At 49.9% G+C, this 12,373-nt stretch overlaps 1 protein-coding gene across 3 annotated transcripts in view; it reads right to left on the reverse strand.

The window, feature by feature from the left end:
- Positions 1-257: 257 nt before the first annotated feature.
- Positions 258-12,373, reverse strand: part of LOC137456613 (adhesion G protein-coupled receptor F5-like) — a 59,508-nt gene continuing 47,392 nt past the window's right edge. Inside the window, exon 7 of one of the 3 annotated variants that reach the window (XM_068168140.1) lies at positions 258-1,641. In XM_068168140.1, coding sequence (XP_068024241.1) covers positions 1,601-1,641 — 41 coding nt within the window. In that variant the 3' untranslated portion in view covers positions 258-1,600. Of the gene's footprint in view, positions 1,642-10,734; positions 11,137-12,373 lie in introns of those variants that run through there. The other 2 variants (XM_068168139.1, XM_068168138.1) reach the window with 2 other exon arrangements.

Genomic DNA, 12,373 nt, shown 5'->3' on the forward strand with positions numbered 1-12,373 from the left:
TGTTGACTTGCTGGAACGAGTCCAGAGAAGGGCAACGAAATTAGTGAGGGGCTTGGAACACAAGCCCTATGAGGAGAGACTGAGGGAGCTGGGGCTGCTTAGCCTGGAGAGGAGAAGACTCAGGGGTGACCTTATTGCTCTCTACAACTACCTGAAGGGGGGTTGTAAACAGGCAGAGGTTGGTCTCTTCTCCCAGGCAGCCAGTACCAGAACAAGAGGACACAGTCTCAGGCTGCGCCAGGGGAAGTTCAGGCTGGAGGTCAGGAGGAAGTTTTACACGGAGAGAGTGATTGCCCATTGGAATGGGCTGCCTGGGGAGGTGGTGGAGTCGCCGTCACTGGAGGTGTTCAGGAGGAGACTTGACAGGATGCTTGGTTACATGGGCTAGTTGATTGGGTGGTGTTGGGTGATAGGTTGGACGCGATGATCTTGAAGGTCTCTTCCAACCTGGTTTATTCTATTTTATTCTATTCTAAATAAGACTTGTAGGCTGACTCAAATGACTTGTATCACAGCTCCAGGTGGAAAGGGAAACTGCACTCAGTATAGGACTACAAAAATGACCAGAGGGCTGGAACACCTCTCCTATGAAGAGAGGCTGAAAGAAGTTCAGCCTGGAGGAGAGAAGGCTTTGAAGAGACATTGAAGCCTTTCAGTATTTCAGGGGGCTTATAAGAAAAATGGAGACAATTTTCCTAGCAGGACCTGTAGTGACAGGATAAGGGGTAATGTTTTTAAATTAAAAGTGGAGAGATTTAGACTAGATATAAGTAAGAATATATTTACAATGAAGGTGGTGAGACACTGGCACAGGTTGCCCAGAGAGGTGGTAGGTAACCCATCCCTGGAAACATTCCAGGTGAGGTTGGGCAAGGCTCTGAGAACCCTAATCTAGTTAGAGAAGTCCCTGCTGACTGAAGGGCAGCTGGACTAGATAACCTTTAAAGGTCCCTTCCAACCCGGTGCATTCTGTCATTCTGTGATTCTATTTAGTTATTCTGCATCTGTTTCAAAGCATAGCACCTGCCTCTCAGTTGCCAGACCTCAGTATGCAGTATTCAAACGCTTTTCATATTCCAAGGGTGATTCTGGAGATGGTAGTAGAGATTGATACATTCGTCCTTCCTCTCAAACCTAGGTAATGCAGAAATAAGCTTTTTGGAAACAGTTGGTATGAAGCTGGACCTGGCGATTGATTCCATCCACAATGGCAGTTTTAAGCACCGATGTCTGCATAGGACATGGAGATGCCCAGAATTGGACACATATGAAGTCTGTGCACTTCTGTCCATTCATTGTCCTTTCCCCCCACACACACACTTTTGGAGCATATCCTGTTTTCATACCAGGACTTAGCCTTTGGAGGAGATCTTTGAGGAATCAACAGGTGAAAGATAATCTTTGTTAATATTACCTGTAATCATGATTGGTCCATTTACTTTCCAGTCAACAGTAAGTGATGGCAAGTGTCTGTCAATACAACAAGACAGCAGAAGACTGTTTGTCTGCATTTCAGGACTGTTGCATGTAACATCAATGTCATTGAAGTTTGGAGTGATGTACAGTGGAGAGACTTCGATTGTTATAGTGGCCTTGTATATCACTGTGTGAAACTGTTTGCGAACGTGCACCTATAGGAACCTGGAAAGTGTAGGTAACATATTAGTATTGAGGACAAGCTTTGCTGGTTTTCCCCCTACATTTGGAGTTTGGAGCTGGGAGCTACTTCCACACCTCATTTTCACATCTCCCTGCTCTGCAGTGGCAGTGACACTTGCTAGTAAAAGTGTACCCTCAGGTCATCTGCAGTGTGATTTCTGCAGGCTTCTGGTACCAAGTGCATCCGGATTAGGCAGCTTCAGTGTTGATGGGTACTTGAGAGATGACCTGGGAACTAAAATATTTAAAATATGGCTCAATTACTGCTTTGGAGGTCTGTATATTTGCCACAGTCCACATAGCAGCAATATGTTATGGTAAAAATGTAGACTGTGCAAAAGGTTCTTATACACGATGGGCGAAGGATAAGTGCCCAAGGTGTAATCCACAAGAGCTGGCACTCCGAGTGTAGGAGCATACATTGCTCAGAAGATAATACCAAAGAGAGCAGAGTATTTATCATACACTTTGTGACCATTTGAGGCTGTCCCCTTAAGAAAGGGAATATGGTGGACGGATGTTTGTAAACGAAAAAGACAGATCTAAAGTAATTTCATTGGTAGATTGGGAGGAAGCACCTTCTGAACTGGGAGTGCAGCAGAGTTTCCTGGGAATTCCTGCACTTTTCTAGTCAGTCTATCTTCCGCTCCTTCGGCAGCAGCAGCTCGCTGTTTCTGGGCTTTTGGCCAAGGCTTGACCTTGAAACTGATAAACTGCAAGGCCTGTTGTGGTGGGTTAACGCCTTTTTCTGAAAACAAAAGAAGAAAGCAGGGTGGAGGGCTTGCGGGTACTTTACACTCCCTGAAGGGCGTTTCCCCCCTGGGAAAGCTGAGTCTGTTCCACTCCCCCCTCCCTGCCCAGCTAGGGTATAAAAAGCAGGACATCATAGCTGTTGGATCTCCTTTTTGGCTCCTGCCTCTGCTGGATGAGAGCTACTGCAGCTGCCCTCCTGATTCTCAGCCACGTGGCCGGACCTGATCCTTTTCCCTGCTGCCTCTGCACCTCCTCAGAGAAAGACTGGTTTTGTATTATTCTTTTCTGTCCCACTCCCATCCATTCTTGTTCCTTGCCCTTGTGAACCTTTTTTTTTTTTTCCCTGTTATTGTTATACATATAATTTGAAGAAAAAAATTATTTGCCTCTCTACTTCCAAGCTGACTCCAGATTGTTGCTTAGTGGATTTGCGCCTTACCCTTTTTTTTTTTTTTTTTTCCCTCCCTGTTTGGAGGGAGGAGGTGGGGGGGGAGTGGGGGAGAGATTCTCAGCCTTTTCCCCATTTGAGCTTTTAACTCTCAGTTAAGGCTCAAACCACTACAATTTTTGGCGCCTCCAACGTGGGGCTTGGAAATTAATCTTGTATTGGGAAAGCAATACTTTTTTCTGAAAAAGGAGCTAGAAGTAGAAATGGCAATCTTAAAGAACCTGATGGCCCAAGCCTTTGCATGGGCTTTTGGCTGGATCTTTTGGACCCACATCTACAAATTAATAACTTACCATGTGGTGTGGTTAATGATAGAGATGCTGATCAAGTGGATAAAAACTTTACCAATTAAGTTAGGCATGTATCTCTTGAATTCATTGAATTTCACTGTCAGTGGTAACTTTTCTAACATAGGAAACTTTCCTGAAGCAAGTTATGAAACCAATGGTGTAGATAGAAGTGCCTGTGATGGAAAATTGCTCTACGTTGCAATATGCTCAATATGCCTAAATGTAATCCTTACAGTGGCATTTGCTGGGACCGTGTTGGGTGGAGGACTAGCTAACCCATTAAGAGCTGTTTGGAGGGTGATAACCCACTCCTTTGTGCCCTTTAATGACTGGGGGTGTGTCTGCTGTGGGCATTGTAAGCACTCTGTAGACACAAAGAGGGAGGGGTCGGGTTGTAATGACTGTGCCAGCTCTCAGCCTGAGCCCCAGGCACAAGGGTTTGCCCCACCAGCAGCAGTTCCACAGTTGACCCCTGATGCTCCTGCCAATGCGGTCTCTCTAACACCGGTCACCACACGCAGGAAAAGAAATCAAAAATCATCGCCAAGCACGGATGGTGAGGAAGGAACCTCAGCAGGCCCCAGCACCTCACAGAACCCATCGGTGGATGAAGATGATTCAGACCAGGAAATAACTGTTACATCGCTGCCCAGAAAGGAACTAAGGCAAACTCGTCTGGACTACGCAAGGAAAGAGGGTGAGCCAATACTAAGCTGGGCCCTGAGATGCTGGGACAAGGGGGTGGACACAGTGGACCTGGATAAGAGGGAGGCGAAGCTTTTAGTCTCCCTGACTCATGATGCTGGTCTGGACAAAGAGTTAGTCAAACTTGATGGAATACACACTCTCTGGGCCCGAATTCTGAACGCCATCAAGAGCCGGTACCGCTCAAGAGATGACCTGCCCTGGGCCCCAGTTAGATGGACAACTATGGAACAGGGCATTCGGTATCTGAGGCAGATGGCTGTGATGGAAATAATTTATGGGGATGGCCAGCTCCCTTTGGACCCAGATGAGGTGCCCATGAGACGGCCCTTTGTAAAGAAACTCACCCAGGGTGCTCCTCAGAAATATGCTCACACATTAGGAGGGATACTCTTGACTGGACAGGATGGAAGTCCTAAAACCGTCTGTGAGTTTGCCAGTGATTTAAGGGAATATGAGGACAGCGTAAATCAGAAACCCCTGATCTCAGCCATAGAAACTATGGCTAAAGACATTGTCAAAGAGATCAAGACCTCCATGTCTGAACTGAAAAAGGGGAGTGATGCCTCCTTTTCCCCTTCTCCTTCGGAATGGGTCCGGGTTTTGGCAATCAGGAACAGGCGACCTTCCCCTAGGAGATCACCCCAAGCCAATTGGGGAATGTCAAGGGGGTCTCTGTGGAGGTTCCTCTGTGACCATGGAGAGGACATGGACACCTGGAATGGCCAACCCACCTCTGTCCTCTGGAACAGGGTGCGGGAACTGCAAGGTGGGCACCACGGGGATAACTCATCTAGGAGAAGAGCTGCCCCAGTTTCCCGGAGTGGTCCCTCTCGCTCAAGAGACCCTTCCCCTAGTAACACAGGACCGTGTGACAAGTGTGGACATTGCCGCCAGCATTAGAGGTGCCCTACCTCCAGCCAGGTGGAGGCCAGGGACAACAGAGTATACTGGTATGTGTACGTGAAATGGCCTGGCACTTCAGAAGCCCTGAAGTACCGAGCTCTGGTGGACACAGGGGCCCAATGCACCCTGATACCATCTGGGTACAAAGGGGCTGAGTCCATAAGCATTCAAGGAGTCACAGGAGGCTCACAAGACTTGACTGTACTGCAAGCTAAGATAAGCTTGACCGGGAATGAATGGGGAAAGCACGACATAGTGACTGGTCCAGATGCATCTTGCATTCTTGGCATTGACATTCTGCGGGAGGGATGCTTCAAGGACCCTAGGGGACACAAGTGGGCGTTTGGGGTGGCAGCTGTGGAGACTGCAGGCAAAGAACAGCTGTCCACCATGCCCGAGCTTTCGGATGACCCCTCCGTAGTGGGCAGCCATAAGGTGCAGGATTTGAAGTTGCCTATTGCCTCTCGCATAGTACATTGCAGGCAATACAGGACCAACAGAGACTCTCTGCACCCCATACACCAACTGATTCAACGACTGGAGAGCCAGAGGGTGATCAGCAAGGCTCACTCCCCCTTCAACAGTCCGATATGGCCAGTACGGAAGGCAAATGGGGAATGGAGACTGACCGTGGACTACCATGGCCTGAATGAAGTGACTCCTCCGATCAGTGCTGCCGTGCCGGACATGCTGGAGCTCCAGTACGAGTTGGAATCGAAGGTGGCCAAGTGGTATTAGAATAAACCTTTATTAGAATAAACCAAACCAGGTTGGAAGAGACCTTCAAGATCATCATGTCCAACCCATCAACCAATCCAACCCACCCAAACAGCTAACCCATGGCACCAAGCACCCCATCAAGTCTCCTTCTGAACACCTTCAATGACGGCGACTCCACCACCTCCCCGGGCAACCCATTCCATAGCGCAATCACTCTTTCTGTATAGAACTTCTTTCTAACATCCAACCTGAACCTCCCCTGGTGCAGCCTGAGACTGTGTCCTCTTGTTCTGGTACTGGGTGCCTGGGAGAAGAGACCATCATCAGCCTGTCTACAACCTCCCTTCAGGTAGTTGTAGAGAGTGATAAGGTCACCCCTGAGTCTCCTCTTCTCCAGGCTAAGCAGCCCCAGCTCCTTCAGCCTCTCCTCATAGGGTTTGTGTTCCAAACCCCTCACCAACTTTGTTGCTCTTCTCTGGACTCGTTCCAGCAAGTCAACATCCTTCCTAAACTGAGGGGCCCAGAACTGGACACAGTACTCGAGGTGTGGCCTAACCAGTGCAGTGTACAGGGGCAGAATGACCTCCCTGCTCCTGCTGGCCACACTGTTCCTGATGCAGGCCAGGATGCCATTGGCCCTCTTGGCTGCCTGGGCACACTGCAGGCTCATGTTCAGCCTACCATCAACCAGCACCCCCAGGTCCCTCTCTGCCTGGCTGCTCTCTAGCCACTCTGACCCCAGCCTGTAGCACTGCATGGGGTTGTTGTGGCCAATGTGCAGAACCCGGCACTTGGATGTGTTAAATCTCATGCCGTTGGATTCTGCCCATCTGTCCAGACTGTCGAGGTCTCTCTGCAGAGCCTCTCTACCCTCCAGCAGATCAACTCTTGCCCCCAGCTTGGTGTCGTCAGCAAATTTACTGATGATGGACTCAATGCCCTCATCCAGATCATCAATAAAGATGTTAAAGAGCATAGGGCCCAGCACTGATCCTTGGAGCACACCACTAGTGACTGGCTGCCAGCTGGATGTGGCACCATTCACCACCACTCTCTGGGCTCGGCCCTCCAGCCAGTTCCTAACCCATCGCAGTGTGCTCCCGTCCAAGCCATGGGCTGACAGCTTGGCCAGCAGTTTGCTATGGGGGACGGTGTCAAAGGCCTTGCTGAGGTCCAGGTAGACTACATCAACAGGCCTCCCCACATCCACCAGGTGGGTCACCTGATCGTAGAAGGAGATCAGGTTGGTCAGGCAGGACCTGCCCTTCCTAAATCCATGCTGGCTAGGCCTGATCCCTTGGCCATCCTGTAAGTGTTGTGTTATTGAACTCAGGATGACCTGTTCCATGATCTTGCCTGGCACTGAGGTCAGGCTAACAGGCCTGTAACTCCCTGGCTCATCCAACCGGCCCTTCTTATGGATGGGCACCACGTTGGCCAGCTTCCAGTCCTCTGGGACCTCGCCAGTGAGCCAGGACTGCTGGAAAATTATGGAGAGTGGCTTGGCCAGCTCATCTGCCAGCTCTCTCAGCACCCTAGGATGAATCCCATCTGGTCCCATGGACTTGTGGGGATCCAAGCTGCTAAGGAGAGTTCCAACCACCGCCTCATGGAACATAGGGAAACTGTGCAGCTCCCTGGCTCCTTCTGCCAGCTCTGCAGGCCAGCTGTCATGAAGACGTTCTGCCCTTCTAGTAAAAACTGAGGCAAAGAAGGTCTTAAGTATCTCTGCCTTTTCCTTATCCTTTGTTACAATGTTCCCCTCCGTATCCACCAAGGAGTGGAGGTTTTCCTTCCCCTTCCTCTTACTATTAATGTATTTATAGAAGGACTTTTTGTTGTCCTTCACAGTAGAGGCCAGTTTAAGCTCCAAGTGTGCTTTTGCCTCCCTAATTCTCTTCCTACAAGACCTAGCAACATCCTTAAACATTCTGTGGGTTGCCTCCCCTCGCTTCCAAAGGTGATACACCCTCTTTTTTTCCCTCAGTTCCATTAAAAGTTCATGAACCATCCAGGCTGGCCGTCTGCCCCGGTGGCTCATCTTCCAGCACATTGGCACAGCCTGTCCCTGAGCCTTCAACAATTCTTCATTGAAGTAGGTCCAGCTCTCCTGGACCCCTTTGTTTTTAAGGGCTTTATCCCAAGGAACCCTCTGAATTAGTTCCTTGAGTAACCCAAAGTCTGCCCTCCGGAAGTCCAGAGTGGAGGTCTTCTTGCCGCCCCTCTTGGCTTGACCAAAAACCAAGAATTCAATTATCTCGTGGTCACTGGACCCCAAACACCCTCCAACCACCACATCGCCCACCAGTCCTTCCCTGTTGGTGAAGAGGAGGTCAAGCATAGCCTTGCCCCTGGTAGGCTCTCGCAGCACCTGGGATAAGAAGCTGTCCTCCATGCATTCTAAGAACCTCCTAGACTGTCTCCTCTCTGCCGTGTTGAGTTCCCAGCAGATGTCAGGCAGGTTGAAGTCGCCCATGAGAACAAGGTCCGGAGATCTTGAGACAGCCCTAAGCTGCCTATAGAATGCTTCGTCAACATCTTCCTCCTGGTTGGGTGGTCTATAACAGACTCCAACCAGGGTGTCTGCCCTGATGGTCTTCCCTCTAATTCTTAATCACAAGCATTCAACCCGATCGTCCCTAATCTTCATCTCAATGGCATCTAGTGCCTTCCTGATGTAAAGGGCCACCCCTCCACCCCTTCTTCCTCGTCTGTCTCTCCTGAAGAGCTTGTAACCGTCAATTGCAGCGCTCCAGTCATGTGAGTCGTCCCACCACGTCTCTGTATGCCACAATTGACATTTCTAATGCCTTTTTCTCCATTCCCATTGCAGAAAATGCCAGCCACAGTTTGCTTTCACCTGGAGGGGAGTACAGTATCAATGGAATCGGTTGCCTCAGGGCTGGGTCCATAGCTCAACCATCTGCCATGAGGTGATCCAGACTTCCTTGGAGAAAGGTGGAGCTCCTGAGCATCTGCAGTTCATCGATGACATCATTGTATGGGGTGAGACAGCAGAGGAAGTTTACCAGAAGGGTAAGAGGATAATCGACATCCTGCTGGAGGCTGGCTTTGCCATCAAGAGAAGCAAGATTAAAGGGCCTGCCAGGGAGATCCAGTTCCTGGGTGTTCAATGGCAGGATGGCCATCGCCACATCCCTCAGGAGGTGGTGAACAGGGTAGCCACTATGGTGCAGCCCACAAACAAGAAAGAGACACAGTCGTTTTTGGGGCTTGTGGGCTTCTGGAAAATGCACATTCCCAGGTACAGTCAAATTGTGAAGCCTCTCTTCCATGTAACAAGGAAGAAAAATGATTTTGTGTGGGGACCTGAGCAGCAGGTGGCGTTTGACCAGATCAAATGAGAGGTGGTCCATGCTATGGCTCTGGGACCTGTTCGAACTGGGCCAGAGATCAAGAATGTGCTGTACACTGCGGCTGGTGAGAATGGTCCTACATGGAGCTTGTGGCAGAAGGCTCCTGGTGAAACCAGGGGCAGGCCCCTAGGTTTCTGGAGTAAGGGGTACAAAGGCTCTGAGGCCAACTACACCGCGACAGAGAAGGAAATCCTAGCTGCCTATGAGGGCGTCCGGGCTGCCTCTGAGGTAATCGGGACTGAGTCACCTCTATTTCTAGCTCCGAGACTTCCAGTCCTGACCTGGATGTTCAAAGGGAGAGGCTCAACCCCACATCATGCCACAGATGCTACCTGGAGTAAGTGGATGGCCCTGATAACTCAGCGAGCTCGGATGGGGAACTTCGAACGCCCTGGCATAGTGGAAGTGATCACCAACTGGCCAGAGGGTGCTGACTTTGGAATGCCACCAGAGCAGACAGTGACCCGTGATGAGGAGGCTCCCCCATATAACGATCTCTATTTACAGATGGGTCCTGCCGGCTTGTAGGAAGCAATCAGAGATGGAAGGTAGCTGTCTGGAGCCCAACAAGGCAAGTGGCAGAAGCAAGGGATGGAGAAGGTGAATCCAGTCAGTACGCAGAGGTAAAAGCTGTCCAGCTGGCCCTGGATATAGCAGAACGAGACAACTGGCCAGTGCTGTACCTCTATACTGACTCCTGGATGGTAGCCAATGCCTTGTGGGGGTGGCTGAAGAAATGGAGGAGGAACGGGTGGCAGAGAAAAGGGAAGCCTGTTTGGGCCGCTGACCTGTGGCAAGACATCGCTGCCCGCCTGGACAGGCTGCCAACCAAGGTACGGCACATCGATGCACACATCCCCAAGAGCAGAGCCACAGAGGAGCACAAGCACAACCACCAAGCAGACCTGGCTGCTAAGATCTCCCAAATAGACTTGGACTGGGAACACAAGGGCGAGCTGTTCTTAGCTCGCTGGGCCCATGACACTTCTGGCCACCAAGGGAGAGATGCCACATACCGGTGGGCTTGGGACAGATCCATGGACATCTCTATGGAGGCCATCTCACAGGTCATCCATGAGTGTGACATCTGTGCTGCCATCAAGCAGGCCAAGTGCATGAAGCCTCTGTGGTATGGGGGGAGATGGTCGAAATATAAATATGGAGAGGCCTGGCAGATAGACTACATCACCCTTCCTCGGTCTCACAGTGGCAAGCAGTACGTACTGACCATGGTGGAGGCAAGTACAGGGTGGCTGGAGACCTATCCAGTTCCTCATGCCACTGCTCGCAACACCATCCTGGGCCTAGAGAGACATATCCTGTGGAAACACTGCACCCCCAGGAGGATTGAATCAGACAATGGAACCCACTTCAGGAACCATCTCATAAGGGACTGGGCAAAGGAACATGGGATTGAGTGGATTTACCACATCCCATGCACCAGCTGCAGGGAAGGTCGAGCGCTACAATGGCTTGCTAAAGACCACCCTAAAAGCCATGGGGGGTGGAACCCTCAGGAACTGGGCAAAGCACCTAGCTCAAGCCACTTGGTTAGTGAACAGCAGAGGATCTGTGAACCGAGCTGGTCCTGCCCAGTCCGACCTGCTGCAAACAGTGGATGGAGATGGAGTTCCTGTGATTGCTGAGAAGAACCTGCTGGGGAAGTCAGTGTGGGTTTTTCCTGCTGCTGGTGAGGGCAAACCAACCCGAGGGGTGGTCTCGGCTGAGGGTCCTGGTCACACGTACTGGGTTATGTTAGAAACTGGGGACATTCAGTGTATCCCACAGCAGAATGTGACTCTGGCTGAGAGGGGATGAACTCAGAGGAGGCAACACTCATCAATGTAATTATGTGAATAGTTATAAGTTGTTCTAAGTTTCTCCATCCTAGCTTAATACCAGCCCAGCATCCAGGACCCAACGTACCCACTGCACACCAACCCAAAGAGCATCATCTCACCTGTACCCGTTCCCGATGTCCCTACAGCAACGGACTGTTACCGATGTCCCTACAGCAACGGACTGTTCCTGATTTTTTTTCTTTCCCTTTCAAAGACAGACTGATTCCTGATTCTTCTCCACATGCCTGCCCAGTTCAAGCACCACCTACAGTGACCATCACCAGAGAGAGAGAGAGACTGCCCTGGGAGAGAGCGAGCCGGGATAGCAAGAGACTTGCACCAAGGATTCAAATACCACGTGTCAAAATCACATGAAGGGGCTGTGGCAGGAGAGAAGTGGAACAGAGGGGTGGATTGTGGTGGGTTAACGCCTTTTTCTGAAAACAAAAGAAGAAAGCAGGGTGGAGGGCTTGCGGGTACTTTACACTCCCTGAAGGGCGTTTCCCCCCTGGGAAAGCTGAGTCTGTTCCACTCCCCCCTCCCTGCCCAGCTAGGGTATAAAAAGCAGGACCTCATAGCTGTTGGATCTCCTTTTTGGCTCCTGCCTCTGCTGGATGAGAGCTACTGCAGCTGCCCTCCTGATTCTCAGCCACGTGGCCGGACCTGATCCTTTTCCCTGCTGCCTCTGCACCTCCTCAGAGAAAGACTGGTTTTGTATTATTCTTTTCTGTCCCACTCCCATCCATTCTTGTTCCTTGCCCTTGTGAACCTTTTTTTTTTTTCCCTGTTATTGTTATATATATAATTTGAAGAAAAAAATTATTTGCCTCTCTACTTCCAAGCTGACTCCAGATTGTTGCTTAGTGGATTTGCTCCTTACCCTTTTTTTTTTTTTTTTTCCCTCCCTGTTTGGAGGGAGGAGGTGGGGGGGGGTGGGGGAGAGATTCTCAGCCTTTTCCCCATTTGAGCTTTTAACTCTCAGTTAAGGCTCAAACCACTACACCTGTATTAACTGCTTTCCAATTAATACATAACTGCTTCTAACTTTTTCTTCTTTTCTCTCTTTTCTAACCCTCTCTGGGGAAAGGGGGAGAGAGAAGGGGGAGCAGAGGTGGGGAACCCCCTCAGCAGAGGAGGGGAACTCTCATTTCTGTGCTACTTTGTTGTATATTTCTGTATATACTGTAAATATTGTAAATTTTGTACATATTTCCCTGCGTTTCCCTGCTTTGTAAATATACAGCACCCATTGCTTTGCTAATTCAGCTGTGAGTTTTTTTTCCCTTTCCCTTCAGTTTTCTTTCCCTTTACTTTACAGGGGGGAGGGAGGAGGCTTTTTGGCCTTACCCTTCCAACCCTACCACACACTTTCTCAAGCATTTGTCCCTTGGATGCAATCAGGCTTTTGTTTGACCTTGGCAATCAGAGCTCCAAATGCTTTAGGTATGTGGACTTCCTTTCCCCAGTGGGATAGCCAAGTGAGTAGGATGCTTACATAGGAGTGGAGACACCAAAGTTCAAGATTATCCTTAGCCTAAAGAAGTTTGGACCCATGACTCCTATCTTGCATATGTGTACTCAAATACCTGGTCACAGTCTAACTCTTTTTTGAACTTTAATGTAAAATTCATGGTCCAAAACCAAAAACTGAGTAAGAGTTTCAGTCAAAGCTCT

The sequence above is a fragment of the Melanerpes formicivorus genome, unplaced genomic scaffold, assembly GCF_026170545.1.
Source record: "Melanerpes formicivorus ecotype bairdi unplaced genomic scaffold, bMelFor1.0.p_v2 SCAF_133, whole genome shotgun sequence".
NCBI lineage: Eukaryota > Metazoa > Chordata > Aves > Piciformes > Picidae > Melanerpes > Melanerpes formicivorus.